Source organism: Coccidioides posadasii, chromosome 2 (assembly GCF_018416015.2).
Source record: "Coccidioides posadasii str. Silveira chromosome 2, complete sequence".
Lineage (NCBI taxonomy): Eukaryota > Fungi > Ascomycota > Eurotiomycetes > Onygenales > Onygenaceae > Coccidioides > Coccidioides posadasii.
Window position 1 is genome coordinate 1,070,386 of NC_089408.1, and position 25,414 is coordinate 1,095,799.

The window sequence follows — 25,414 nt, forward strand, 5'->3', positions numbered from 1 at the left end:
TTTCAAAGAGTAAGTGCTTAGGCCACACTATTGTCCACGAATGCCCAAAGAGACTTTCGAACACAGGTGCCCAACATTTTTGGGCCATCTGGAGCTGAAGCGGACTAACAGGTCTAGATTGCTCGAGCCTTGAGTTGCATGGTATGAAACCCTGTCAGTCTCTGATCCTGGCTTGTCAATCATATCTTGACAAGTTGGAAAGGAGGGCGACGCTCTAAATATACTGAACATCAGGCTTCAGCTGGTGAAACATATGTTGATTTGGCAATTTGAGCATAGAGCCAGCATAACCTCAAAAACTTGGAGTGTAGTGGGCTCTAGGCTTCATCAAAACAGTCTCTTTCTGCGAGGCATTTCATGATGGCGAATCCAGAGCTAGAGTGAATATATCCCTGCCCACCGTTGTATTATTGATTATGAGTGTCACCTATGCCTAGCTGATCACCGGCTCCTGAACACTGGAAAGGATGTTTTGCTGAGATATCCGACATCCTTAGCATCACGAGAGTGGAGGGCATGTCAGAAAGGATATATCTCTAGAATTTCGGGCTATGATATGATAGAAATATCACCATGTCATTCGTTATCACAATAGACAACAGCCTTGGTTGTGCCTGAGTGCCTGGACATTTATAGTCCCAAAATATTGAAACTTGCTATCACTTCAAGAAGGCTGAAGGAGCTCCTTGATCAGGGGAGATCTAGTTTTCAGCTCTTCAACTATTTCTGTCCAAGCCCTTTCTTGCAACCTTTTACCTTCTTCCGTAGATATCAAAAACTGCGATAGACTAGCGAGTAAAGATCGTTAGTACTCTGCCAAAAGCCGGAATCCCGAGAAACAGGGGAAACTCACTCCGGGAAAGAATCGTGTGTCCAGAATTTTCCATGCGACTCCTCTCCGAGCAAAGTTGCGCTCACCAACGTCCGGCTACCTTGCTCGGCCGATCTTCCAAATATAACATAAAATATGGGTCCAAACAATCGGTGTACAAAGCTATCAAACTCCCTCTCTAAATTCGTGGAGCAGAATCCAGGGCACGCGGAGTTCACAATAACATCAACCGTCCCGTTTTCCTGGCGAGCAATTTTGGCGATACACTTCACGGCGAACTCAATTAAAATTTTGGAGACTTTGTATTGTACTATGGAAGAAAAATTCGACTCCGCGTTGACATGCTGGAGGATAGATTGGTCTTCTGAACCGACGAGTTGCTCCCCTTTAACGAATTTGTGGGTTCCGCTGGAAGTGAAGGTAAGATTTGCCGGGCCTCCTACATCCGTGCGGCTTGCTCGTAGCTTCTGAAGAAGCAACAGCGCGAGGAGGATGGTGGATAACGTGTTTATCTGAAGGGTGTCCTCCCACCCTTCTGAAGATAGGGTATAATTCCGGTGTAACACTCCCGCATTGAGCAGCGCGATATCCAACCGTGGGATCTCCTCATTGACACGCCTTGCGAAAGCAATCACACTATCGTACCTGCTCATATCCAGCGGCCAAATCTGCACGACCCCTTTTTGGCGGGTGAGCGTTTCGATGGTCGCTTTGGCCTGGTTGCCTCGCTCTGTGCTGCGACATCCGATAATCACGGTAGTTGCACCAAGATTGACATATTTGATAGCCGCTTCGAGGCCGAGGCCGCGATTTCCACCTGTGATGAGGACGGTTTTGCCTTCAAGTGACGTGTTTGGGTCGACAGGAGTGAAAATTCGCCCTTTTAGTAGGCGATAAAGGCCAGCTATCATAGCAGCCATATCCGACGGCAAGTGGAAAGGATAGGTAAATAGATGGGAGATGAGGGAGAAAGCGAAAACCAATGGGATAAATATGACTGCTGGGCTTCTATGTACTAAAGCAAAAGCTCCTAAGAGAGTAGGGAGTAGTTAACTAGTTATCTAACAGATTTTAGATCTGGACATCCGGTGTCATAGGGAACTTAAGAAAGGATGTAAGTTGGGTCGTCTCCACATCTGCTCACTCATAGAATTGCATTGTATCCTGTAGAAACTGTTCAGAAGTGTGATTGTTGACTCTCGCTCGGTTTGATGTTGGCTAATACATATATGAATTTTTAAGTTCTGCCATTTGGCGCAAAATCCTGTGATTTGCTGCGAAGCTCAATAAACTCCGTCGCTAAGCTCAAAACTTCCTTAACTACGGAGTACTCCGTACGGAGTAAAGTAGATGTTACTCCAAACTTTAACTTCAAAACTTCCATCTCCCTACATCCTGCTTAGCCTGCTATAGACGTCGCCAAGAATATTCCCCATATGTGCGTTGTACTATGGGGTTTCTGTGGTTGTGAGTAGCTGAAGTGTTCAAGTATCCAGGCCATTAAATATTCGGAACTGCATACAATAGGGTAGTTATATGAGCCTCCATTTTCTTTAAGATTCTCTGCCTAAATCAAATCAAATGTGTAACATTCAGCTGCTCCATGCCTTGACCTGCCAGCGACATTTAACTAGCCCAAGTATCTTCAGCCAAGAGCCGTCATCAACCGACAAGCCCGGACGTACTGTTCATCAAAGGTGAAACTTCCAAGAGAAAGCTGCCTAACCGTTGACGCATCATCAAACTCCATCCGTTGAATCACCATGGACCAAAATCACATCATGACGCTTAACCCTGCGCCGGCAGAAGGGCAGTGAGCTCTCAAAGTATCCAGTATAATCTAGACACGGTCCTAGAAATCTAATTTCCGGTGATCCTGCGGAGTTAGTCGTCAATAGTAAGGAGAACCTCCCGAACTTTTCAAATAACTTTCCCGTCAACAAGCATACGATGTCTCTGATACCAGTATGGAATAAATGAGAAGTCAATCCCTCCAGAGACCGGTTTGGCCAGACCATAGGAATGGCTACATAGCAAAATAATTGCATCTTGAAATGCTTTGTATATCATCACTGGATACCGGGAATACAACTCCAGAATTCCCATGGCATTCCAAGAGAAAAGCCCCAGAAGAAAAAAGCCTATATTTCAAAAGGAACACAAAATCCGCTTGGCCACCCCATTTAACAGCTGAACGCCCTTGCCTTCTCACCTGATAGATGATTCCTGTATCCAATTCATGCCAATGTCTTTGTGCATGTTAAAAAACAAAGGAAAAATGCCAAACGATTGATAGTATATGCCAGGTAGAATAGCGTGTAAGATGAAAAGAGAAAGCGATAGTGGGTATATATAACATGTGTGTGTCCATGTCCATGAATGCCATGCTGGGGTATCACAGTGCTTTGGGCCACCATTTTGACCTTGGTCTCTATAGGGCACCGACAAATTCAATGGCACATCTAGCAAGGAAAGAAAGCAGTAAAAAGACAACTAAGGAAATAAACGGGAGCTGGGAAAACGATTGTAACAAAATATGTTCATAGAGAAAGAGGTTTTCTAGGTGCCAAAATTGAAAATAGCAAAGGAGAAGCCTTTAATTTGCAGCACAAATAAAAGCTTGAGTCTCTTCTGTCGTCTCTGCCCCGATCTGTTTAAGAAGATATTGTCAGAAATCAAAGTGAAGGTATATGAAATGGCAGATTGTTGAATCGTATGTCTCCAATGTCGGTCGGAAGAGGGACACAGAGTAAGTGGGAAAGGACACTCCACAAAAGAAGACCGACATGTTTTCAAGCTAGAAGACCGTACTTCTGCTGAAAGTGTTAAGGGCATCTTGAGGAAATAGAAAAGGAATTCTTGACTAGAGGATTTATCTTTACGTTGATGAAACGATCCAGACCGGTTCATGGTTTTTTCTTTTTTTTTTTTTTTGTTTTTATTTTTATTTTTCCATGCCGAGAGCCCCGCCAGGTTAGGTGGGTCGTGATCAGGAGAGGGAGCTGGTCCTCTGCATTTTTGGATGGAGACTTTAGCTTAAGGGCAGTGTAAGTCGAGATGTTGGCTATCCTTTATCCTGTTCCAAGGGTTCGGTGCCCATGTGTACTGCTCTGCACTTGAAAGATTGTCACCGGAATGTTGATAAGAGAGATTGGATAATCCAGTATACGGTCCATGATACATTGACTGTGGGCTATGACCTGATGGGACTGTGGAAGGACTTTTGGCTGTTGAATCGTGAGGTGAAGTATCCTGACGAACACCATTTGTAGGGGTAGTGGTTAGGTATCGCGTTCCAGCTTGGAATTCAGACGTTGTGGTCGTAATGGTGAAGTCCACAACTTGAGCTGGTGTAGAGGTTGTGGCCACAGGCCAGACCTGGTCATTAGTGCAGGGAAACGGCCCATATGGAGTGTAAACGTCCTGTAGACCGGCAAAGGATTGCTCACGATTTATTCCATTGGGCTTTGGAGAAGGAGATCCTGAAGTTGACTCACTGGCTGGGGATCGTTCAATGGGGCTGGCTTGTGTAGACGAAGTATCTTCCGAATCAACGGAGCCCGCACATCGGCGATCGAATCTCCAATATTGCGATGCTTCGATGGCGTCTTCATCCAGTATATGAGATGTGGATTCTTCTGCTTCTTTTATTAAACCGAGCCTATCCAAGATGGCATGGGTTAAGGGATAGCCATCAACGACATCGATTGGTTCTCCGGGAAAACATTTGTTGTTGATGCAATGAGTGTATAACTTCTGTAATGCCTTAACAACCAAGGCATGATGGGATTCGAGCATCTCAACAAATCTGCATAACCAGCCATAGGCAAGTATGCCAAATATCAGCGCCTTTATCAACCAAAAGTAAATCTCAACTGGATGTGTCGAAAGGCGGAAGCAACAGAGACTGACCCTCGAGAGTAGGTCTTGGTCTGGGTGACCTTTCTTTCACGAAAGAGGCAAGGATGATTATAGGATGCACAACGATAGCATGGCTGATTCCCATCGCACTGTAGAGTAACATGTATGAGCAAAAGCAGAGAGCAAGCAGGACCAAATGCCAGCATAATCGGTTGTGATATAACTGGACCTTTGTTTTTTTCACCCTGCAGCGGTCACAGGCTTTAAGGACATGTTTCCGTCTCGTCCGAAATATTTGCTGATGCAGGTGTGTATCAGCGGCGTGCTGCGAGGGCCCGAACTTCGGGAATGCTACCGGTGTACTGGATGCGGACATATATTCCGGTGGCCTGGCTGAAACATGAAGTTTCGGGAAGATGGTGGGTGGTTGTGGCATTGGCAGATGCTGCCAAAGTGTGGCACGTATGATGGATAATGAGCGGTGGAAAAAGAAGGGCAAGGTTTGATAGAGAAGGAACTTAAATCCGTTTCCACCAGAGGCCAGCCGTAAGAAAATCTCCAGGAGAAGAAAAAAAAAAAAAAAACCGACAGGGAGAAGGGGAAACATAAAGATATAGAGCTGAATCGCTCGGAAACGGGAGGGAAAGCGGTACGGGATCAGCGTCTCCCCCTAAGACGATTGCCACCCTCCTTAATTATTCTCCAAGTCAAATTCCTTCTCCCCATTCTTGATAAGTATGGAGCTCGAGTGACGTGGAAATTCGGTTTCTCGTCACAGCGTGTATCGGAAATGGTCACTTACGCAAATTGCTTGCCTGTCTTGGAGGCCTGCATTTCACGGTGATTATTATTCGGGTAAACACTGAGAGAACATGCCAGTTACAAATGCTTTCATTGGAAAAAAGGACGAGAAACTCTGGGCGCTCCAACGGTATTGCGTCTCAGCAGCGTGACCGGAAAAGCTACATTAGTTGCGTGGGGCTGGGGGAAGGATCCCTCCAAGGACGGCCCGACGCGGCTCCCAAGTTGGCTGGGAATGAAGGAAAAAAGAGAAATCAAGGGTGTGAGGGAAGCGGGTGACACGATAGAGAGTAAGATAATCACGCTGGCAAGCTGAATCTTTGGGCACCAATCTGACAGACCAACGGCGACTCAAATCTCACCCTGACCCATGGCATTTATTCGAAAGGGCGACTCAGAAAAGAGATTACTCTGCGGAAGACTGAAGGAGTCAAGGAACGAGGGAGCCCCTTGCAAGTCTGGCAGAAGGGCCACCTGTATCCCACCCGGACCGAAAGAAGTAAATGGGGAACGTATTGATCACTCGAAATGAGGGTTCGTAAACGCAATTCCCTGCCTGTTACGGGTGCTGTCCTGGAAAAGTAAAAAATAAAAAATAAAAAATAAAAAAAGAAAAGGAAAGGGAGCGGTCTTGGTCAGAAGCAACAAACGAAAAGAGGCAGTCGCAATTTTGTGCAAATCGGATCTTTAATCCGCGCCAATCCTCTCTCCTGGTTCGCCGCCTCTTTATGTTCGTCAACATGTAACCAAATCCAGCTTCCCATGCATCGTTCTGGAGTGTTTCTTTTGATGGTAGTCCGCTGCAGAACATATTCTTGCTACTCGATGCTCGAGACCAAATGACCGATCGATCATGTGCCGTCTTTTAATCCAGTGTCTGTTTTGTCGATACGTAATAAGAGATCGGAGAGTAAACTGCAGCACGCGAACGGGGCGCCGGAGTATATATTGTCACTGCATTAAATCTTCCTCCGAGCACCGGTATCTCTATAGTTATTGCGTACCGCGGACCAGGTACTTGTGTGCAAAAGAATACCGGAACTGGTGCTATGAATATTCAAAATTTCAGAGCGGAGAGGCTTGATTTAAAAGTGGCAGCCACTTTTGCCGTTGAAGGCTAGTAGAACATGGTATCCCAACCATGGATGACGCCGTATTGTCGGGTGCGACAACCATGATGGATTAATTTGTTGCTGAGCCGTCAGAGCTGGTTGTTGTACGAGATTCTGATACATCGCTTTTCGCCGCCAAGGGGTCGTAGCGCTAAGCCACTTCTAGCCTAGCCCGTGCTCAGAATGCTGCCGCTTAGTCATTCCGTGGAAACTCAATTGACGGTTCTCGTCGCAACGGCAAGCAGGAAATATACGCGGTGCGGACGATATATGGACGCAGGTTGCTGGATGGCCGTGAGATACAATTAGCGGGGTTGTACCGGGGGATCCAAGCGCCTCCGAACTTTGGTTCGAATTCGACGGGCGTCCATGAACCGCGCCTACATACAGGCAAGCCGGGTACCTCGTGTGACAACCACAGGGAATGCCCATACGTCTATCGGCCAAATCGTCCGTGACCCCCCTTGGGGGCAAGGGGCTGATAGGCAGCTATCTCCTCGGCCTCTTGAGCTCAGACGCTCCAACCTCGCATTCTTGATGCCCCTCTGTGCCCCTCTTCGTTCTAATTCGCCGTGCCACCAGACACATGTATGAATGAATGTTCGAACACGGCCTGGGGAACATTTTACACACAAAAAACTAATTGGGTGTTTAGTTACTTGTCTGCGGTGCATAGAGTCACTCACATGAGCGGTTTATGAGCATTGACTAAGCAGTCTCACCTCGGGAGGCTGGGGCCCCTCTCCGACTTCCCGTCCATTTAATACTGGGCCAATCATCCCCGCGTCCGCATGCGCGGCGAAAATTTTAACGGCTTTCGAGCGCACATACGTTTGCTCAGCCAACAAGACGGGGGAAGCGTATTTCAAGGCCTGCACCTAAGTGTTAGCACATGTATATCATGTCTGCCAAGAGAAGTGCTCATTTCGAGTACCGACCTCTCCTGCCAAGAAGCATCCTCGAATGCGTAGGATAAATGGGCTGAACTTGGCTAACCCGGGACACGGAAATAATGGACAGTAGAAGGCCGATCACTGTGTGACTAGACCCCCCGATATTCTGCGCTACAGAGAAGCCTTAGAGGCGGGGTCCATCCATCCAGAACTCCCATCTTGAGTGCATATTCCGCATGCGTTCGTCCGTTAGAATATATTTGGGAAACACAAAATTGTTCGTAATATTCCAAAAGCTTGATGGCTTTACAATAGAAACAATGCACGACACAAGCAAGCGAACTCAATCCTCTGGTCTAGTTCAAATCACACAATGCACTCACTGCTTTACATGTGCATGAATGAATGCAATCACTTGACAGCATACATCTGAAAGAGCGTCAACAACCATGCAAACTGTCAATCATGTACAGCACATTGCATGAACTCAAGGAAGACCAGCAAACTTTGGGCACAGATGTAGTCACGACTGCACTGCCAGAAAACAACCGCAAAAGAAAGAAAATGGAAAAATAAAGTTCGGTCGGCGTTTGCACCTGCAAGACATCGGCTATTGAACATGGGATGCATCAGCCGGCTCTGTGCATGACCAAATGTCTGCTGTGGATGTAAATATCAGATCGCTTCGGATTTTTGGACTGTTAAATGATGTGTTCAGTGAGAGTGAGAATGGATGATAATTTGAGAACATGGAGCAGGACTATCCGTTAACAGAGGGCCCTCCATCCCTGCTTAGTACCAGAGCAAAATTAGGTAGTTGTTGGCGCCGCAAAAGATACATAGTTCGGTCCAAATCTCAAGAGTGGTTCACATGCAATCCGGGCGCAGCCACTGTGACAACAGGGATAGCATGGACGATTGGCGATGTCAAGGTTGCATTAGCGGGGTGGCAGGAAAGGACATCGCCCAGACACAGCAGAGATGATGCGAGTCATGACGGTACCAAATACCAGACATGCGGGATTAGATGGGCGGGATTGGCCTGTAAGTGTGACATTCAAATCCGCAAGCATAGCATCAGGGCGCCCGTTCAGAGAACTGCAAGTTGGTGCGTAGAGACCGGAAGAATACATCTCAAAAATCGGTGCCCAACTAAAATCAACCGGTCACCGAGAGACGTGACCTGTTGTAACCATCCACGTCACCACCACGTATTGAAGAAAGTCCTGTAAACTGTACACGGTAAATACCAAGCCCACAAAAACAGAAATGTTAAAAATTAGAACTATCTTGTCCATTGGGGTTGGACGATCCCATGATGCTTGCTTCGCCATGTGCCAAATAGTCAAAGCTTTCTTCGCTAGTTGCGGTTGCAGGTGGGCTGGGAGAAGCAGCTTCAAACTTCTCACTTTCACCAGGTTTGTCAAGCTGAGCATTTGGATGAGACCATGATTTATCTCCGACCCACTCAACGCCATCACCAGAGCCCCATTTCCCAAATTTTCGTCGACCCTTTTCCCGCTCTGCTAGCGGGAACTCGGAACTGTTGGAAACAGCGTGCTGGGCGGGAAGAAGCGTTCTCCGATGCCACTCACCCAAGAACATCCCGTGAGGGTCAGCCTCATTTCTGACTCGCAGCCATTCATTCAAATCAGCGCCATACATTTCCTGGAAATCGGCAGGCCCTAGGTTTTCACCAAAATTTTTGGCCCAGTGAGGACGCCCACCCAAATCCCTCATCAACCATTCAAACGCTTCATAGTATCTTGCTGTACAAGGCGGATCGCGAAGATGTGGGCGGTAAAGTGTGGCGTTGAGATAAAGCGTCGGGCCAGTTTTGTTGGTTTGCTCCAAATAGGGCCGGGGTGTCTCCGATTTAGATGTATCCGAAACTCGGACTTCAATTGGGCAATGGACCCACAACCCCTTGGGACTGAACGGAATGTTAGCAGCCTTAGCATCGCCATTGAGCCATGCTGACAGCCGAGAGATCGCTTGTGGTCCCTTTTCGAGAGGAATAGCCCATTCATTGACGAATTGGGAGTACAGGCAATTCATTAGCAAACCAGTTCGGCCAGGTTCAACCGCTTCTGCCACGTATTTTCCAGGTTTGAAGCCATATTGCATGCCGAAAATGAACCATTCGATCCAGGGTAATATTCTTGGAAAGTAATTGGACAGGTACAGCAAATTGTGATAAATTGCGTTGCCCAATCGGCCACCATAGAAAGTTGAACGTGGTTTCCGAAGTGGCAGATCGGTTTTGTCGGCGCGCCAAACGACAGCACGCTTAAGATAAGGCAGCCACCAAACACGAACGTATTCCGAGCTCGTCCATAACCCAGAGTCCCATTCTTCCAACACTTGCGGTAGAGATTTTAGGGTCTGTTTCCAGGCGATATTGAACGTGGGCACAGCCTGGATCGTTATCTCAGTGATGATCCCGAGAGCACCAAGCGACAAGAGAGCAGCTCGAAATAGCGAAGGATTGTTCGTCTTGCTACATCTCACGACCTGACCATTTGCAAGCGCTATCGACAGCGCCTGCACCGAATCGGACAGCAACCCGAACCGCAAAGAGCTACCATGGGTGCCAGTAGATATCACACCCGCAATTGACTGACTGTCAATGCTTCCGAGATTTGGCAGCATCAAACCGCATTTTTCTAATTCGTCACCCAGCTGCCACAGCCTTATTCCCGATTCAACAGTTACCACTCCCGTCTCGCGTGAGAACGACAGGATACGACGGAAATTGTCAAGGTTGACAATCCACGATGATGTACAGGTCAAATCTGAAGGTGAGTGGCCGCTGCCCACGGTCACGAGCCGTCGACGGCATTTGCGCGCTAGATTGACAACCTTTTGAATTTCAGCAACAGATTCAGGCTGGATGTAAAGCTCCGGCTGGGAATAAAACGTCTTGGCCCAAGTGTGGTGCAAGTGCGCTTTGGTCGCTCGAAACGGGACGTCTGGGTCGAGCTTTGACAGCTCGTATGACACCTGTGGATCAAGTGAGTCCATGTTGTCCGTCAAGAGATTCCAAACACCTCTTCTTCTCCTGTTCTCTCGGTTTCCTTTATCAGTGTGGAAAAGATTTGCTGTGCGCTACGCGACAAACAATTTTGCTAGGTAACCTTGCGGTCAGATGGCAAGAGTCAACAGCGGTGTGAGTTCTCAACCCCGCACGATCAATCCTCAACTAACATAGACAATCATAAGCAAACAGCTAGCACTCAGACACACTGTAAATTCATTCCCGCAGTATAGCCCAATATTGCGAAGTATAGCGGTTGATACTGGGAGAAGATGAAAGAAGAGGGTGAGAGGAAGAACCGGAGTTGAGCGAAGTCGCTCGGAGAAACTAGAGTAAATTGAACAGTAGATTGACGATGCCCCCACAGACAACCCAAACTTTCGCCAAGGAATCAAAAATATGCGGTGTTGCTCACGGCGCAAGATATCCTGTCCGTCGCAGGGTCAAGAAGAGTTTCGCATCGCAAAAGCAGATTTGTTGTGGTTCGCCTCCAGAAGCCGAGGATATGCGCAGCCTCTACAAAGACCTGAATTTGACTTTCGGTTTGATGTGACACAACTGGTAAGTTGTTACTTGCAGAACAGCATCAATGGTCTAGTGGTATGACGCTTGCCTTCCAAGCAAGCTGCCCGCGTTCGATTCGCGGTTGATGCAGAATTATCTGAAGTCTCTGTCTCTGTCTCTCTTTTTTTTCTCCCATCTTTTTTGGGATATGGGGGCCGTCGTGAAGATTATATCAAAGGACGGCACGGCACGTTCCGTCTTGGCTGAGACACATCAAGGCCTGAAATATTGAACTTTTACTTAAGATACGGACAACAAATTGACGGAATCAAAGGAGAAGTGCTAGAAGCATGGGAAAAAGGGGGATGAGCTCAAGGAGCTTCTCAATTACGTGTGTCCAGCACCTGTTCCATTCCTTTGATTGAACGTCCAGTCTTTTGTAGTACATACATCACTGCTATCGCTCCAGTCATGCTAGCTAGAAGTACAGCAAGGTATGTATCATCCGATGGCAAACGAAGCAAATTTATTTAGCTGTGCATGGGAATCTTCAAGACAAAAATATTAACAAAGACGAGAGTCATGGCAAACGATAGGCTCAACCGGATTACTAACCAACAACATGCTTATGCACCGGAAATAAAGGAAAATTTTGGACTGGAAAAGAGAAAGGGAAATCAATGTACCGCTGAGCGATTCACATGAATCGCTCATCTAATTGCCTCGATTGCCGCATTCAGTGGCAGAACCCGAACAGGCTGGCCGTTGCTAAAACCATCCAGACGATCGTCCCACTTTCTAAACGCGCGCTTGCACTCTTCTGTCAATCCATTTAAGACAACATAGCTCTTTGGAAGGAAAGGCCTGTCTTGTTCAGAAACAGCGAGGAAACCGTATTCTTGAGCAAACACTAGAGCAGATGCGAATTCCGCAGAGCGCGAAAAGGCCTGCCCACCAACAATGCTACATGTGTGTATGATTAATTTTGGTTCAAAGAGCTGTGGCGATTGAGAAGTAAATATGGGTCGACTTACACATAAATCTCGAAGAAAGCATCCAGGACATATATATGTCCGTTGTCGAGATCTCGCTGGCAGAAAGGTTCAATTGACTGCACCGTATCATTTGGTCGTGTTACGGGGGAATTGGCGCCCCGGCGGTTCCAAAACGCAGCACCAAACCCTTGACCAAGTCCATGGTCTATTCGGAACAATCGGGAGCAAAATTTCTCATTGTTTGCCTTGAATCTCCAATGATCAGCGGATGGATACGTTCGATCAACATGGGAATTGGGAAAACAATCAAAAAAACTGCTTGGCTCTTCGCCTTCGGTGATTTCTTCGATTTCACCCGTCAACCCGAGGTCCATTCCAATGAGTCGCGCACATCCGAGTTCGTCCGCGGTGCTACCTCGTCCTTTCCACAGATACAAGTTGCCAAATTTCGCAGATAAAATGAAAGGATACCCAGAACAGAGACTTTGACGCGTCATATCGACCTCATCGAAAGCTATCTGGCCTAGATGCCTGCGGCCGCAGAGCATGTATAGAGCCGGAGAATCGGCTCGGCTACTTGATCCCCGCCGCGTAAGGATAATGCCTCCAAGCGCTTGGATGAAATTCGCTGTCTCCTTCCCTTGTCGCAAAATCTCGAGTTTAGAGTTGTTCTCCCTGGCCAGTTTGCGGGCGAATAGCTGAGCGTCTTCGATAGTGCCTTCACTGATACCATCGCCACACCACAAATGCGTCTGGGTGGTGCTAGATCCATTGGCGGTCTCGAAGGTGTGAATGCACAAATACATACTCTGTTCAAAAAGAATGTATTCTTGGTTCGCCGGTAAATCCCTCCTTTTACCATCATTGCCGAATTCCCAGATCTGTCTCCTCACAGTTTTCGTTTTTGGAGATGGCACCGAGTTGGATGATAGAATGGCGGAAGGATCAATGTCGACTTTATTTTTAGCACTGGGGGCCACATCAAAAAAAGTAGAAAAAAGTCGCGCCGCTTCAGGTGTTTGAGGGAACGGTGAAGTAGACGAGACGAGGCCTTGGCTGTTGGATTGGGCAGTATTGATTGAGGATGGCTTTGATGGCACCGGCGGACTTACGACACGTTTGCCTATATATGAAGATATTCCATCTCGTGAAGGGTGTGATTTCAGGCCCGTTACCTGAGAGTCGCCGGCTTCCTCGCTGGAAGCCGTTGACAAATGGCTGGGCTGCTTAATGTCATGAGCTGAAGATCTTTCGTATAAACGCGGCTTCTTCGGAATGATGGGACTCTGACTTGAACCCAAGGGAGAGGCTGGATAATTGGATACAGCTCTAGGGTTGTCTTTTGGTTCGGTGTTGATGCTAAGAGGGGATGGTTTTGATATAAGCCTGGCAGGCTCCTTCGGCTCAGAAGAGGTAGTGGAAGGTAGCAATTCAGGTTTACTGACGGCAAGATTTTTAGACGAGAGATCTGAGTGAAGGTTATTTGACTTGGGCAGACTGTTTAACGAATCAACTCGGCCAGAGGGCATCGCAGTCTCCTGGCCATTGATATTCAAAGATTCCAGCTGTTCAGTGAAGCCCGGCATACTTTTTGTTGGAGATATGTCGGTGGGATAGTCATCCAGTTTCATGCCTGGTGGAAAAGGGTCGTCGGCTTGTGGCGTGGATTGCGACCTCTCTGCCTTCACCTTCTGTGGCAATCGTCTTTTAGGGCCCTTGGCGCGGGATTTTGTCATGTGTGTTAGCGGAGCAGCTGAGGACTCTTGGGAACACCGTGTACTATAGATATCTACGGAATTCGCCGAAGCAGGCTTGGTTTCAGATGGTGGGCCTCTGGCAAGAATTCCCGCGAGCGCTGGATTTAGACGATCGGCAAGTTTACTCTTAACAGTTTCGCTGCGGGGACGAGGTGCTGGCGAGCTAGGTAGTGGCGAATGGGTCTTGATCTGAGCATCTTCGGGTATTTTCCGGGAAGGGTCAGGTATGGAAGCGACTGGCAACTGCTCGGGGGCATGTTCGTTTTCCGGCTGTTTTACAGGTGAGGTTTGACCTGATCGAAGGGATGGCTCTGATTCAATGTTGGAGTGTGAAAATTTTGACTGGAACGGCTTGGGAGTCAGAGGAATGCCGCTAGAAGTCGAAATATTGCTTCTCGTGCTATCAGACCTGTTCAATGCGTTTCTTCTTGAGATAGCTTCGGGAATTGGGGACTGTGGGGCTCCAGGGAGCCGCCTGTCATCGCTTGTCGTCCGTCTAATGGAACCTCCACCCACTTTCATCGCTTCTTTTTGCTTCAGAATGCTATCCTTGAATTCATCGACCCTCGGGGTTTTCCTTGGGCCTCCTGTTGCATTCAAAGCAGCTTTCCCTTTGAGAATATTCTCTTTGAGCTCATTGGGCGCAACGTAGTTTTTAGTCTCGGTTCTCCGCAGCTTTCCGAATACACTCTTAAACTCGGGCTCGTCGTTGCTAGGTTTCTCGATTGGAGCCTCACGACGCCGAAGGTTTGCACGGAAATCATTCACCGGAGGCCTTGGGCCCGGGGGTTTAGAGGTACCTAAGCTCGAAGGCACTTTTTCAATGGGACTGTTTGGTGACCTCGCTATAGGGGAGACGACAGGTGTGTTGTCTCGCGAAGCCTCGCGTATTTTCAACTCTAGTTCCTGGGATTTTGAAGGGATAGCTGGGTATTGCGACCGGGGCCTGTCTTTGGTTGTATCTTCCACAATACTGGAACTAGTTGTCTCGAACGGGGTTTCTGAACCTGCTTGCTGGACCTTTCCGGGAGAAGTTGTATGTGAGTCTGAACTCTTAAGCGCCTCTATCATGCCAGGGTCCCTATCGCCCACTTTTTCCCTGCCCATCGTAGGTTCTGCGTATGAGTCTTGACTTTTATCACTGCGACCAATATCTCTAGAAGACCGAAGCTTGTGGGTAAAATCCTTTTTCCATTCGGGGTCATGAGGTGTTTTGGGCGTCTTCAGCCTCGGGAATTCCGGCTTGTTAAGCGCACTTTCCAACCACGAAGCCTTCGTAGGACTCCATCTTTTTGGGTCCATTGTTTTGGATGGAGTGATGGGTAGGTCGTCTGGTGTTGAAACTGAGCCCGGTCTCGAACCAGAATATGAGAAGGACGATCTTCCTATGCGGTTGCTTGGTGTAGTTCCATCTTTGGGAGCTTCGTTCTCGGTATTTGGAGCGGGATTCTCGTCCGAAGAATGCCGTACTACAGTCGCCTCACTATGGCTCGATCCTGGCCGAGAGATGGGTTCTTGCGCCGTCGAGGTAGCTTGGAGCTTCGAGGATTGGAAGCTTGCTCTGGAACCAGGAAGATCACCACGGATTGAAATAAAACTATTTCGAAAAGTGTTTGAGCCTGGCTGTGCGCTCCATCGTTTTGAAACACTATCGGAGCGTTTCATCATGGCACTTTGGACAAAACCGCCTAAGCCTTTAGTGGGTGACGATGGGCGATCAGATACAAGGCGACTTTGCGAAGGTGACATTGCAACACGATCAGGTGTTTGGTTATCGCCACTGCTCGAAGGTGGACGACCGTCGAGTCTGTGAGTGCTTGACAGTGGAACTGGAGATCCCAGCCCACTGGTTCCAGAGGCGGACACGCTAGAGTAACGATTCCCAAAGCTGCTTCCACCGTAAACGGAACTTGCTCGCGATGGAGAGCGGGACCTTTCGCCATTGTCATAGCTCGCTTCTAGAGCAATGGGGGACTCTTTGCTCAACCCAGGGAGTTTAACGGTGCCCCCAGATAGTTGTAGCTCTGATAAAGATGCATTCGGTGCCCTTCTATATGCCTGCGAGCCAATTCCTCGGTCACTTGTTTGTTTGAACCATGAGGGGTCCTTCGAACCTAACGACTGTGCAATTTGCTCGCGCGACATCGTTGAGTCGGATTCGGTCGCTGACGTCTCTCTATCTGCCTTTTCCGGTGTAATTGGGGTTAGATCCCCGAGAAATTTCAAAGAAGTTAAGGGCTCAATATCTCTTGATAGTGGGCGTTGCCTCCAGGACATAGCGCGGGATCGACTGGATGGGGGTGGGTAATTTTCAGTATTTCCTTTTGAATCACCATCGATTTGATTGTTTATATCCGTATCAACACCATCAGGGACTGTATCGCGTGATATCAGGTCCAAATCGAGGGTTTTTGTAGTGGGGAGCAGCTCAACCGGAGGGACGATTGACTGCGACGGTGTGGACGCGCTCAAAAGCGACTCCCTCTGAATTAGACTACCCAGTATCGGAGGGGAATCCTTCGTCGGAGAAATAGACCGCGCGCGTTCTGTAAAGTAGAATGAATGGTTAGACGTGGACTAAATAGTGGGACGTGGGATTTGTTTATTTATTTTTCTCAATGTTGACATCATGTGAAGGAAAGCTTCAAAGCATACCAGCTCGCCTAGCTTCCCGCTCTCTCCGGCCCTGTAAGATCTCCTCTTCGAGTTTTCTCGTTCTCTCCTCATCTTCCTTATCGCGTTTCTCGCCGAGCTCTCGGATGCGTACGAGGAAGTCGTTGACATCCTCCGCACCTTCAGGGCCCTGCTCGAGCGACATTGTGTGCCGTCACTCAGCAAAATCCAAACAGCCTGGTGGCGCTGACAACCTCTTTTGCAACCAACAACCGCCCCAGGTGCGTTCTCGTCCTCGCATCAAGACCCTCACCAGTCGGTAGGAAATAGCTTAGGACCAGTAATTGGGCGGGTTGAAACATCCGAATTTACAGTCCAACCGAGCCACCTGCCTGCCTTACATAATGAGATTCCCCCGACTCCCAGCAAGCGAGAGAGCATCGTCGGCACGCAGATGGCAGTCCCAACTCCTGCTTCGTGATGAATCAATTATCGCTTTTGTCCTAGGTGAATGCGGCTAACTACGTGACAGGGACGGAGTCCGTTGGCTTTCTTGTTATGGGCAACATGACTTTGGTTCCCCAACTCCTGCGACCCATGGGCCGGGAGCTGTCCCGCCCAGGCCCTGAAGAAAATTCAGCTGCAAGACACCTTGTTGCCCGCATCATATTACTAGCTACATAAGTAAGTTATGCACTCTGTGCTTTGTAGTTCTTTGTTATCAGGAATTCATAATATCAACGGTCCCGCTGTGGCACCTGTAACTATGACGATACGTAAAAGTATTTGTTTCACGTAGAGCTTCTAGTTCGCGTCCTCTCGAAACGTAACTTAGCCTCGTGGCTGGGAAACTCAGTTGGAACAGGTTGACGCCGCCGAGTCAGTAAAGAAACAGACGTTCTTTCGCATCCTGTACCACCCATGAAAGGCCCTCATTCAAGTTTAGGCCCGTCATAGCACTGCATCGGATTATGGTCCATTTATGCGTTTTAATTGCATCTAACTGCAGTGCCTGCGATAGTTAATGCCAGCTTCTTGGAGTATGGGGGAGTCACGGCGTAGGGTGGGAAAATCTTACTTCTCGAACATCCGCTTCATTCATACAGCCATCAACATCGGTTTTGTTTAGAAAAACTAGAAGACTCGCCCCCATAAGTCGCTTTTCATAAGTCAGCCGTATTACGTTTGCACAAGTTGCTAAAACAATAGGTGTTGCAAGGCCCGAATGTCCTCACTGCCCATACCTCTTCCAAAAGCAAGCCAGCCAGCTCCTGGCGGCAATCATCAACTCTCAATCGGTCCGTAGCATCAACCACCCAAATCAGTGCGTCCGTCTTTTCGAAATAGTTTCTCCAGTAAGATCGTAAAGTTTTTTGGCCGCCAACATCCCCTTGCCAACACGAGCTTCAGCGGCCTTCATCAAAAAGGGGTTGGTAGTGGGTTCATCTTACAGATATTCAACTTATACCTAGCCAGCCCGTCAGCGATTTTGTCAAGAAGCAAAGGAACTCCAACGCTTACCCCCCAAAATCGATGGTTTTAATAATAAAACCGAGCGTTGGGCTTACGGTGGTGACATCTTCATTCATAATCCTTTTCACAATGGTGGTTTTGCCTGCGTTGTCCAGTCCTCTGACGAGGATTAGCAGAAAGCAACAGCGGAAGCCAAGGAGAGCACTGGCCGTACAGCATTAGAATCCGCATCTCCTTATCCTTGAGTCGAGCTTTTCTCAGAACTGAAAGCATGCCTACTATGTTCAATCCTTCCTGCCCTTTATTCCACGTAGAAGTAATGTGTGTAGTGTAGAAAAAGCAAAATTGCTATCTTTTCGCTGGTTGTTCACCATGTTTTTTTCAGGAGTGCCGAGCTACAACATCCATTCGTCGGAGACAGATTGGCTCCGCATGTATCAATAACACAACTACTGTTCGGGACTAACACACAGAGGTAAATTTTTTCTCTTTGATAGAAAAGCTTTTGGGATTTTTCATTTTCCTTACTTTCTTTTGTGACTCACTCTATCTCTATCTGGTTTCATGGCAACAGCGTAATAGCTCACACACGTGCACCTCTACACCCCCTTCACATACCTACTCACAACATCTTCCCGCTCGACTTACCTTCTCATTCTATGTGATTTTTCCAATCTATCTCTCATCATTATTCTTCATCCGCTTCACCTCCTCAAGTGATAAAGTACTGTGTCAACCACCTGATTATCAAGTGATATCGGGCTGCATTCCTCTTCCGGTATGTATCGACCAAACATCATGGCTTAGCACTGTGAACCAACAGCAGTTTGGACTCTCAATAGAGGAACTTAACTGTTGGTTTTCATGCACGGACATCAGAGTCTTGCCTTGTCTGTCTGATATCTAACAATGGTTCTAGCGGTAACTCAACATGGACTCCAACGCGGGTCCGGAAAAGTGGAAGGAACTCATGGCAGCTTTTCGGGCATTTAATAGTCAAGCTGCAACCAAGTATAGGAATATGCCCAAAAAAACAGAAAACGAAGCTGCTTCTCATGCAGCAGAGACTCCCAGGTTCAAAGCGACACCTGCAAAGCATGCCTCTGACAGCCGAGATGCTAAGCTCAATGTCAGTATGGGAACTGCAAGTACTGTCATGACTTCTCCAAACTCCGGAAAGCCGAGGAATCCTGTGGAAACCCTAGCAAGCAGCGCTTCATCAGGAACATCCAAAAAAAATCACGTTGAAGTAAACAAACAGAACGCAAGATCACAAACAAATGACATTCCAGCCAATAGAGCTGAAAAACGTGAGTTTGAGTGGCTCATCTTCTTCTAGTTTCCCCTCTTTTCAGTATACTACCTCGCTTTTTTCACTTTGATCCCTCTGATTCGTCTCATATCTTTGTGGCAAATATCTCAGTGAACCCCTTGCTGACTTTGTTAGTTTCCACCTCCAACTCTATTCCCATCAAGTCATATCCCATTCTGACGGATCTGCCTAGAGACACGGCTCCGGAAGACCAAGCTGTCAGCCCAGCTTCTAAGCCATCCATGTCGGTCAGCTTTTCTGTTTCAACAATAGAACCAAGGATCTCCGAACAACTTGAACCCGAAGACCTGCGCAGTGGATCAAGCTGCCAGGAAGCGAAAGAGACTGCGGATTATCATGTTGCTGATGGTATATCCCCTGTTGTTCCCCAGCCCATTATGGGACTCATTCTAATTATGGCCCTTCTAATATAGATATGGATTCAAGCGGTTCTGACGAGATAGTTTTTCGCCAAGACGAACATAACATGGTTGGCCCTCGATTGCATGCTCGCAAGCAGGGCGTTGAGCAAGATAAAGGAAATCCAGTTGTGGCACAAAGGGACGCGGGAAAGGAAAGTGGCGACCCTTCAATCGGCCAGTCGGTTCCAAATGCGGAGAAAAATAAAAATGCACCTGTTAAAGTGTTCACCATAGAAGAAAAAAGGGCCAAGCTTCAAAGGCTCCAAGAACGAGAATTGCACAAGATTCGTATGAGGCTACTCGAACCCGAGGAAGATGAAATCAGTGCGAAATCGTTAAAGCTTGCTCGAGAAGGACCAGGGACTAGCCCTGATTCTGAAATCTCTCATCGCATTAGAAGCTTTGTCCTCGAGCCACCCAAGGGCATAAATCTAGCTCTTCCGGATTCAGAGTCTGCTAGCCACGGTCACCATCGTTCGACCGGTATCGTAGTTGCAAGATCTACCCTCACTGTCCCCGAAGATCACCGAGAAGCCAGCATTGAGTTGCGAAACAATTCAGATTTTCAGCCCGTCTTGGTCGACTGGCAATATCGTCCTTGGGATATCCATGATGATGAGTGGACCAAAAGATTCGCTGACTGGTTGGAGTGCAATATAAGACTTGGCTCCTACGTCGAGATACATTCTGGCCCTTTCACCAACGCCGACTTCCATCCTGATGGAGTAACCGGGTTTGTGGAGCTGGATTTTGAAGCGCCAACCGCCCATCTCGATATGTCGATTCCGGAAAATGCTCATGCCCATGAAACATCTGCCGGGTATGTTTATAACTGGAATCTCAGACTTGAGCACGAAAAGGCCAAAGAGATAGAAGAGAAGAAACGGAACACTGCCCATGTCAGAGCTGTGGCTAAGATGAGACCTGAACCGCACCCTTTTGCTCCAAAGACCAACGTTTATCTCCGCCCGGTGGAGGCAAAGGATATCCCGGGTTTGACCAAATTGTATAACTGGTACATTAAAAATTCCACGCGATGCATTGAGTTGGACGATATATCTGAAGATGTAATGAAAATTCGTGTGGACGAAAATGAAGCTGCGGGCTTCCCCTGTCTTATCGCAGCAGAGCATAAGCCAGGACGCGGATATCCCATGAATAGCGAGAACGAGATGATTTATGGCTTCATTATGGCAAGTGAATTCTCCGGCAAACGAACTGCAAATAGATATGCGGCCGAGTTGGAATTGTTCGTCAATCCAACACAATATAATCGTCGTGTTGGCCGAAGCCTATTGGATAAAATGATCGACTTGTGTGACCCAAAATACACGCCCAAACGTGGCTATAATTTCGACTGTGTCATGCCCAAAAGAAGCCTCTATTGCGGTGTAGACGTCCGCCCGTTATCAAGGCTCGTCGTTGTCGTGCATCATTCGGCTGATGAAGTAAACGAATATCGATGGTTAAGAAGATGGATGGAGCAAGAATTTGGCTTCGTCGAACAGGGACTGCTTCAAGGAACCGCAGTTAAGCAGCGGAAAGTGTAAGTTAATCTTCATTTTTCCTCCTTTGGAAGCCGGCTAACAAGGCGATAGACTGAACTCCGCTTATCTCGTCCGTACTACCCCTCTACAGCCCGAAACAAAGGGGGACAACCAAGTCGTCCAGTGGCGCTTCCGTTAAGGATGCTTGAGATTCGGAATCCCAGGCGACTTTAAGGCCGGCGAAATCAAACAAAAAATTTCCAAATCTTTATGGGCCTTTAGGGGGCCAATTTCAGCAGCCTTTTCTTATTTGTCTTCTTTAAATTGTTATCCTTAGCTTGGGCCTGTATTTTGTTTCAACTAACTCGAAATTCAGCCCTTGTTTCAGATAGAAAAAAGATATGCCCCTTTCCCACCCAAAAACAATCCCACAGTGGTCACATTTTGATGTATTTCCTGGTTGTGCCCTCTCGAACTTCTGGTTTCCTGCGGATTTAGCAATTTTGACGCCAGTTTGCTTCCATTTGCCGAGGACTGAAAATTGGTGGAAATATGCACCTAGATTGTTTAAAAAAAAAAAAAAAAAAAAAAAAAAAGAAATGCAATTTCCATCAAAGTAAGTGCTTGCTTCCACGATTGTTTTTTTCAAGGGTGCTAATGCCCAAGACGCAATAATACGTATTTTTCGCAGAATGCCTGTCTTCGAGGAGTTGTGGCCAGAGATCGTATCGACGATTTTGGCGAGCCAAATCTAAATGGGCGGTGAGTACGGCAGCCCATAGCATCCAACCCGCCAAAATTCGTTTTTCACTAGTAATTGAAACTGCCACATCAAAAGTTTTATTTCAACTACTCCATACGGAGTACGGAGCACTCCATACTTATAGCCCAGACTACTTATCATGTATGGCAGATGTACACTGCGCAATATATTTCAGACAGATAATTCTTTACAGAAAGTTATATCAATTCTATTTCAGTATAAGTTGTGACGGTTAGCGGGGCCCCGGCAACGGTCGCCATTGCACCGTCCCTCTGGGCGCAGGCCATGCTCATTGGGCGCGGTACAATCATTACCCACACGCGTTGAAAAGAGGATCCAAGACGGTCGATGGGACTTTGACCCAATGAAAAGGTCGCACTCTGTCATAGTTTCGCCTCAGTGCCACCAAGCTGGCGAAGCGGCAAGGCGACACTTGTCCGAACAGAAGAGGAAGCCGGGTGTTTCGTGGCCATTGTAAGCACACTTCTCAAACAAAGCCGACATTTGAGATAGCAGCATCAGGCTTGGCTCTGTGCATGTAAAAGTGAGTTCTAAACTTTAAGCGTACTTGTCCGCTCTGACTGACAGGAATAACGAGGAATGCACTTCTCTGGTAGTTAAAGCGCTTTGACGTAAGGACACTTTAGTGCTGACTTTCTTGTTGCGGGTCTGGAGATAACCTCAGCACCATTAAAATGTTTGTTGCGTTTGCAAAAGTGTAATCAAAGAAAACTAATCCGGTTTCCTCAGTTAATTCCGAAACGTGAGCTTGCCCAATATGAAGACTTCTTTGATAGAGGATTGGGGAAAAGCAGCCTAAGTTCAATTGAAGGATGAACGTTAAAGAAATACCCAAGTTATGGTTCCAACAGCCAGCCATAAAGCCAAGTACAGTACTCCTGGGAAACCGCCTGAAAAATTGAAAGATGCTTATTTTTATTATGTACTATAGATCCTGTCCCGTCTTTGTTGCTTCGCGGCTGCAATTTCCCTGGCTCTTGTCTGTCAAGCTCCCATTTGCATACCTATTCCCCCTACTGAAACCGCACTCTACAACATGTAAACAAGGCATTTGCCCGGGGCATATTGTCATTCCATGGAGAAAATTGAATACAAGAAGAAAAAGCAAATCAAGCTGGTTCACATCGCCCAAATTAAGGCTTGAAGTTCAACCAGGGGTCATTGTACAGCTCTCTAGGCGTTGCCCGATCTTCTGGCATCCAGCGCAGCATTTTGCCCACAAATTCAAGGAAAAGTCTTTTGTCTTCCCCGTGGACAAATGGTGTAAGGTTTGAAAGATTATATTCCTCAGATGGGATTAAATCTGGCAATTTGAACTCTCCTAATGAACACTTAGTTATCGCCCGAGACATAGAAGTGGGAGATATCCATACCGTGGCTGGAGAAGAGCTCGGAGCAAATGCCTTGGTCTGCCCTTTCCAGTAACTGCAGTGGAGGCGGACCAAGCAGCCGTATTATTTGGGCTATGTGTTTTACTCGCGAATACGTGCTGCTCCCGGAGTCCAGCCCATCAAAAAGAACACGATCTGCAAGAAGCTCCCATAGCTTTACGGGAACGAGATGTCAGTGACCCCTGCAAGCATCTTCCTCAGGGCCATACCACGGTGCCCAAGTTCCATATATCCGCACTATACGTCCATGTCGCCTTTAAAAGAACCTCTGGCGCACAAAAGGGCTGAGGTTGAATATCATGGTTATGAGGCTTAGGAACGTTGCCGAAAACAGCAGCACTAAAGTCGCTGATCTGAACCAGTCCTACTCCTTTCCTCAGATGCCCGAAATCCGGACGAGACTGAAATACAGGACGACCACCGTCGTCCCAAAACGCAGCAGGCTTGCTTTCTTGTTGGCGAGCATAACTCTCAAGAACACCAGAGTCTTCGAATCCCAAGAGAAAGTTATCTGCCTTGAGATCTTCGCTATAATTAGAGAGGATGATAGGTAGGGAACAACTTAGAAGGGACCTACCTGTATGTATAATATGGCACTCGGAATGGAGAAAATCAAGGCCCTGAAGCAATAATTTTAAAAAATGGCTTTAAGACGGCGGGAGGCACACCATTGCTTCCAAGGTGTTTCCCCAAAAGCCAGAGCGGTTCCCTTAACGGTTCAAATACCAAGCATAAATGCTCTCCCAGCGCGCCTTGGATGCCAAAAGACTCACGCACAAGCCGAACATATGCCCGGCCCTCATGATTAGATCGCAGCTGAGAGATATATCGCGATATTTCTACTTCTTCATTGGCAGATCTTTGTTCTTCTTTGCCAGAGTTCGTAATTTTTAACGTCACATATCGGTTTGACTGCCACGCCCAACTTCACAGTGTTATGAAAGCAAGCATAAAGGGATGGGCGAACTAACCGAGTCGTGTCTTTTGCTAGCCAGACAGTAGAATTTGCACCCCAACCAAGCTTTGAGATGATACGGTATCGTCTGGATATGGTCTCTCCAACACGAGCAGGATAATATTTCCTCGGATCATAATCCGGATTTTGATCCTCTTCTCGAATGAAGGGAGAAGACATGGCTCGAGAAACCAACCTGAAACTAGGAATTGATGAGAAAACTCGCGTTAATTTCACAGGAGGTCGATGGTAAGCAGACATTTGGAAATAGTAATGAGAGATGGCTGTGTCTGCCCAAGTTACAGACCTTCCGTTTAAAAGTCGGAAAAGGTGCTATTATTTTCCGAGAACCCGAATCTATGTTACCGCCTCAGTGCGCATGCGGCGCGCAAGAAACAGTCACCCATGTGCTGGTGGACTGCCCGAACTTGAGGGAACTTCGAAGAGAGTTGCGGAGAGAAGTGGCAGACGCGTTCAATAGCGTATCGAGTCTGCTGGGAGGCTCAAAACAAGGTGAAAAAGGTAAACCAGACACCGTCTCGCGAGCCAGGACGGTCAAAGCCGTACTGGACTTCGCTGAGGCGTCACAACGGTTTCGGAGTCGCGCGCCACAAGAGTAGCCTAACAATGGGAATGGCAATTAGGCCACGGTAGGCCTTGACGAGGCTCTAAGTTCGTTTTCAGGAAGTGGAACACTCTACATGTACATACAAGGATATATATAGTGGTTGTATCCTGCATATCGTTACGAGGGGTCAGGGTAAATGATTTCACACACACACACACACACGCACCCTGTAAGGAAAAGTCTCTTAGAAAGTAGGCTGCAAGATCATGTGGGTCGTTCTTGCAGTGCAAGTGTGTTCAACCAATATTGATTCGAGACTTGCGCTTTTTTGATCGGCCTCATGATCTTTCGGCCCGTGATTTGATGAATCCAATTGTTCGACCCCAGATTATTGAACAGAAGTTGAACAGATATGAAGGTAGTGGAGCCTTTGAGAGAAAAAAGAAAAGAGCAGAAAAAGCACGGCGTTTTCCTGAAGTCCCAGAATGCCATTTCGGCGGAATGCGGGCTCAAATCAACTTCGTCTGGCGTGCTATCGTCTCGGGATTGCCTGCAGGACATAACCCACGCCATATTTCTTTTGAAGAAACTGTGGCACTCCAAAGCTTACGCTTATT

The 25,414-nt window shown here is 47.5% G+C and overlaps 9 protein-coding genes and 1 non-coding gene across 10 annotated transcripts; 2 read left to right on the forward strand and 8 right to left on the reverse strand.

The window, feature by feature from the left end:
• Positions 1-664: 664 nt before the first annotated feature.
• Positions 665-1,752, reverse strand: D8B26_002859 (uncharacterized protein; the record flags this gene model as incomplete). The annotated part of the gene is made up of 2 exons (XM_003068827.2): positions 665-788; positions 854-1,752. The coding sequence occupies 2 exons, from the start codon at positions 1,750-1,752 to the stop codon at positions 665-667; spliced, it is 1,023 nt and encodes a 340-aa protein (XP_003068873.2).
• A 1,639-nt stretch (positions 1,753-3,391) lies between these two features.
• D8B26_002860 (uncharacterized protein) lies at positions 3,392-3,742 on the reverse strand (the record flags this gene model as incomplete). The annotated part of the gene is made up of 1 exon (XM_066123975.1): positions 3,392-3,742. One exon carries the CDS (start codon positions 3,740-3,742, stop codon positions 3,392-3,394), a length of 351 nt encoding a protein of 116 aa, XP_065980050.1.
• Positions 3,743-3,868: 126 nt separating this feature from the next.
• D8B26_002861 (uncharacterized protein) lies at positions 3,869-5,129 on the reverse strand (the record flags this gene model as incomplete). The annotated part of the gene is made up of 3 exons (XM_003068826.2): positions 3,869-4,640; positions 4,745-4,842; positions 4,923-5,129. The coding sequence occupies 3 exons, from the start codon at positions 5,127-5,129 to the stop codon at positions 3,869-3,871; spliced, it is 1,077 nt and encodes a 358-aa protein (XP_003068872.1).
• Positions 5,130-8,771: 3,642 nt separating this feature from the next.
• Positions 8,772-10,523, reverse strand: ALO1 (D-arabinono-1,4-lactone oxidase; the record flags this gene model as incomplete). Its single annotated transcript, XM_003068825.2, has 1 exon — positions 8,772-10,523. The coding sequence occupies one exon, from the start codon at positions 10,521-10,523 to the stop codon at positions 8,772-8,774; it is 1,752 nt and encodes a 583-aa protein (XP_003068871.2).
• A 596-nt stretch (positions 10,524-11,119) lies between these two features.
• Positions 11,120-11,190, forward strand: D8B26_002863. Its single transcript has one exon. It is a non-coding gene; the product is annotated as a tRNA-Gly (tRNA).
• Positions 11,191-11,389: 199 nt separating this feature from the next.
• Positions 11,390-16,827, reverse strand: D8B26_002864 (uncharacterized protein). Its single transcript, XM_003068824.2, has 3 exons — positions 16,448-16,827; positions 12,075-16,338; positions 11,390-12,003 (listed from the first exon to the last, which is right to left on the reverse strand). Exons 1-3 carry the CDS (start codon positions 16,608-16,610, stop codon positions 11,751-11,753), a joined length of 4,680 nt encoding a protein of 1,559 aa, XP_003068870.2. The 5' UTR covers positions 16,611-16,827; the 3' UTR covers positions 11,390-11,750.
• A 319-nt stretch (positions 16,828-17,146) lies between these two features.
• Positions 17,147-18,189, reverse strand: D8B26_002865 (uncharacterized protein). The gene is made up of 6 exons (XM_066123976.1): positions 18,093-18,189; positions 17,927-18,037; positions 17,857-17,873; positions 17,650-17,795; positions 17,484-17,564; positions 17,147-17,417 (listed from the first exon to the last, which is right to left on the reverse strand). Exons 1-6 carry the CDS (start codon positions 18,149-18,151, stop codon positions 17,286-17,288), a joined length of 546 nt encoding a protein of 181 aa, XP_065980051.1. The 5' UTR covers positions 18,152-18,189; the 3' UTR covers positions 17,147-17,285.
• Positions 18,190-18,809: 620 nt separating this feature from the next.
• Positions 18,810-21,694, forward strand: D8B26_002866 (uncharacterized protein; the record flags this gene model as incomplete). Its single annotated transcript, XM_003068823.2, has 4 exons — positions 18,810-19,188; positions 19,326-19,559; positions 19,625-21,158; positions 21,211-21,694. The coding sequence occupies 4 exons, from the start codon at positions 18,810-18,812 to the stop codon at positions 21,296-21,298; spliced, it is 2,235 nt and encodes a 744-aa protein (XP_003068869.2). The 3' UTR covers positions 21,299-21,694.
• A 1,242-nt stretch (positions 21,695-22,936) lies between these two features.
• D8B26_002867 (uncharacterized protein) lies at positions 22,937-23,945 on the reverse strand (the record flags this gene model as incomplete). Its single annotated transcript, XM_066123977.1, has 4 exons — positions 22,937-23,204; positions 23,257-23,428; positions 23,484-23,802; positions 23,941-23,945. 4 exons carry the CDS (start codon positions 23,943-23,945, stop codon positions 23,017-23,019), a joined length of 684 nt encoding a protein of 227 aa, XP_065980052.1. The 3' UTR covers positions 22,937-23,016.
• A 130-nt stretch (positions 23,946-24,075) lies between these two features.
• D8B26_002868 (uncharacterized protein) lies at positions 24,076-24,409 on the reverse strand (the record flags this gene model as incomplete). The annotated part of the gene is made up of 1 exon (XM_066123978.1): positions 24,076-24,409. One exon carries the CDS (start codon positions 24,407-24,409, stop codon positions 24,122-24,124), a length of 288 nt encoding a protein of 95 aa, XP_065980053.1. The 3' UTR covers positions 24,076-24,121.
• Positions 24,410-25,414: the final 1,005 nt, after the last annotated feature.

What these genes read in the sequence shown, in the direction of transcription:
- D8B26_002865 (XM_066123976.1), bottom strand. Translation starts at nt 18,151, where the DNA reads ATGCTTTCAGTTCTGAGAAAAGCTCGACTCAAGGATAAGGAGATGCGG. An exon ending in GAGATGCGGATTCTAATGCT is followed by an intron (nt 18,038 to 18,092) that starts GTACGGCCAGTG and finishes AATCCTCGTCAG; the next exon opens with AGGACTGGACAACGCAGGCA. An exon ending in ATGAAGCGGATGTTCGAGAA is followed by an intron (nt 17,418 to 17,483) that starts GTAAGATTTTCC and finishes TAACTATCGCAG; the next exon opens with GCACTGCAGTTAGATGCAAT.
- D8B26_002864 (XM_003068824.2), bottom strand. Translation starts at nt 16,610, where the DNA reads ATGTCGCTCGAGCAGGGCCCTGAAGGTGCGGAGGATGTCAACGACTTC. An exon ending in GCGGGAAGCTAGGCGAGCTG is followed by an intron (nt 16,339 to 16,447) that starts GTATGCTTTGAA and finishes TCTACTTTACAG; the next exon opens with AACGCGCGCGGTCTATTTCT. An exon ending in GCTTTCTTCGAGATTTATGT is followed by an intron (nt 12,004 to 12,074) that starts GTAAGTCGACCC and finishes ACACACATGTAG; the next exon opens with CATTGTTGGTGGGCAGGCCT.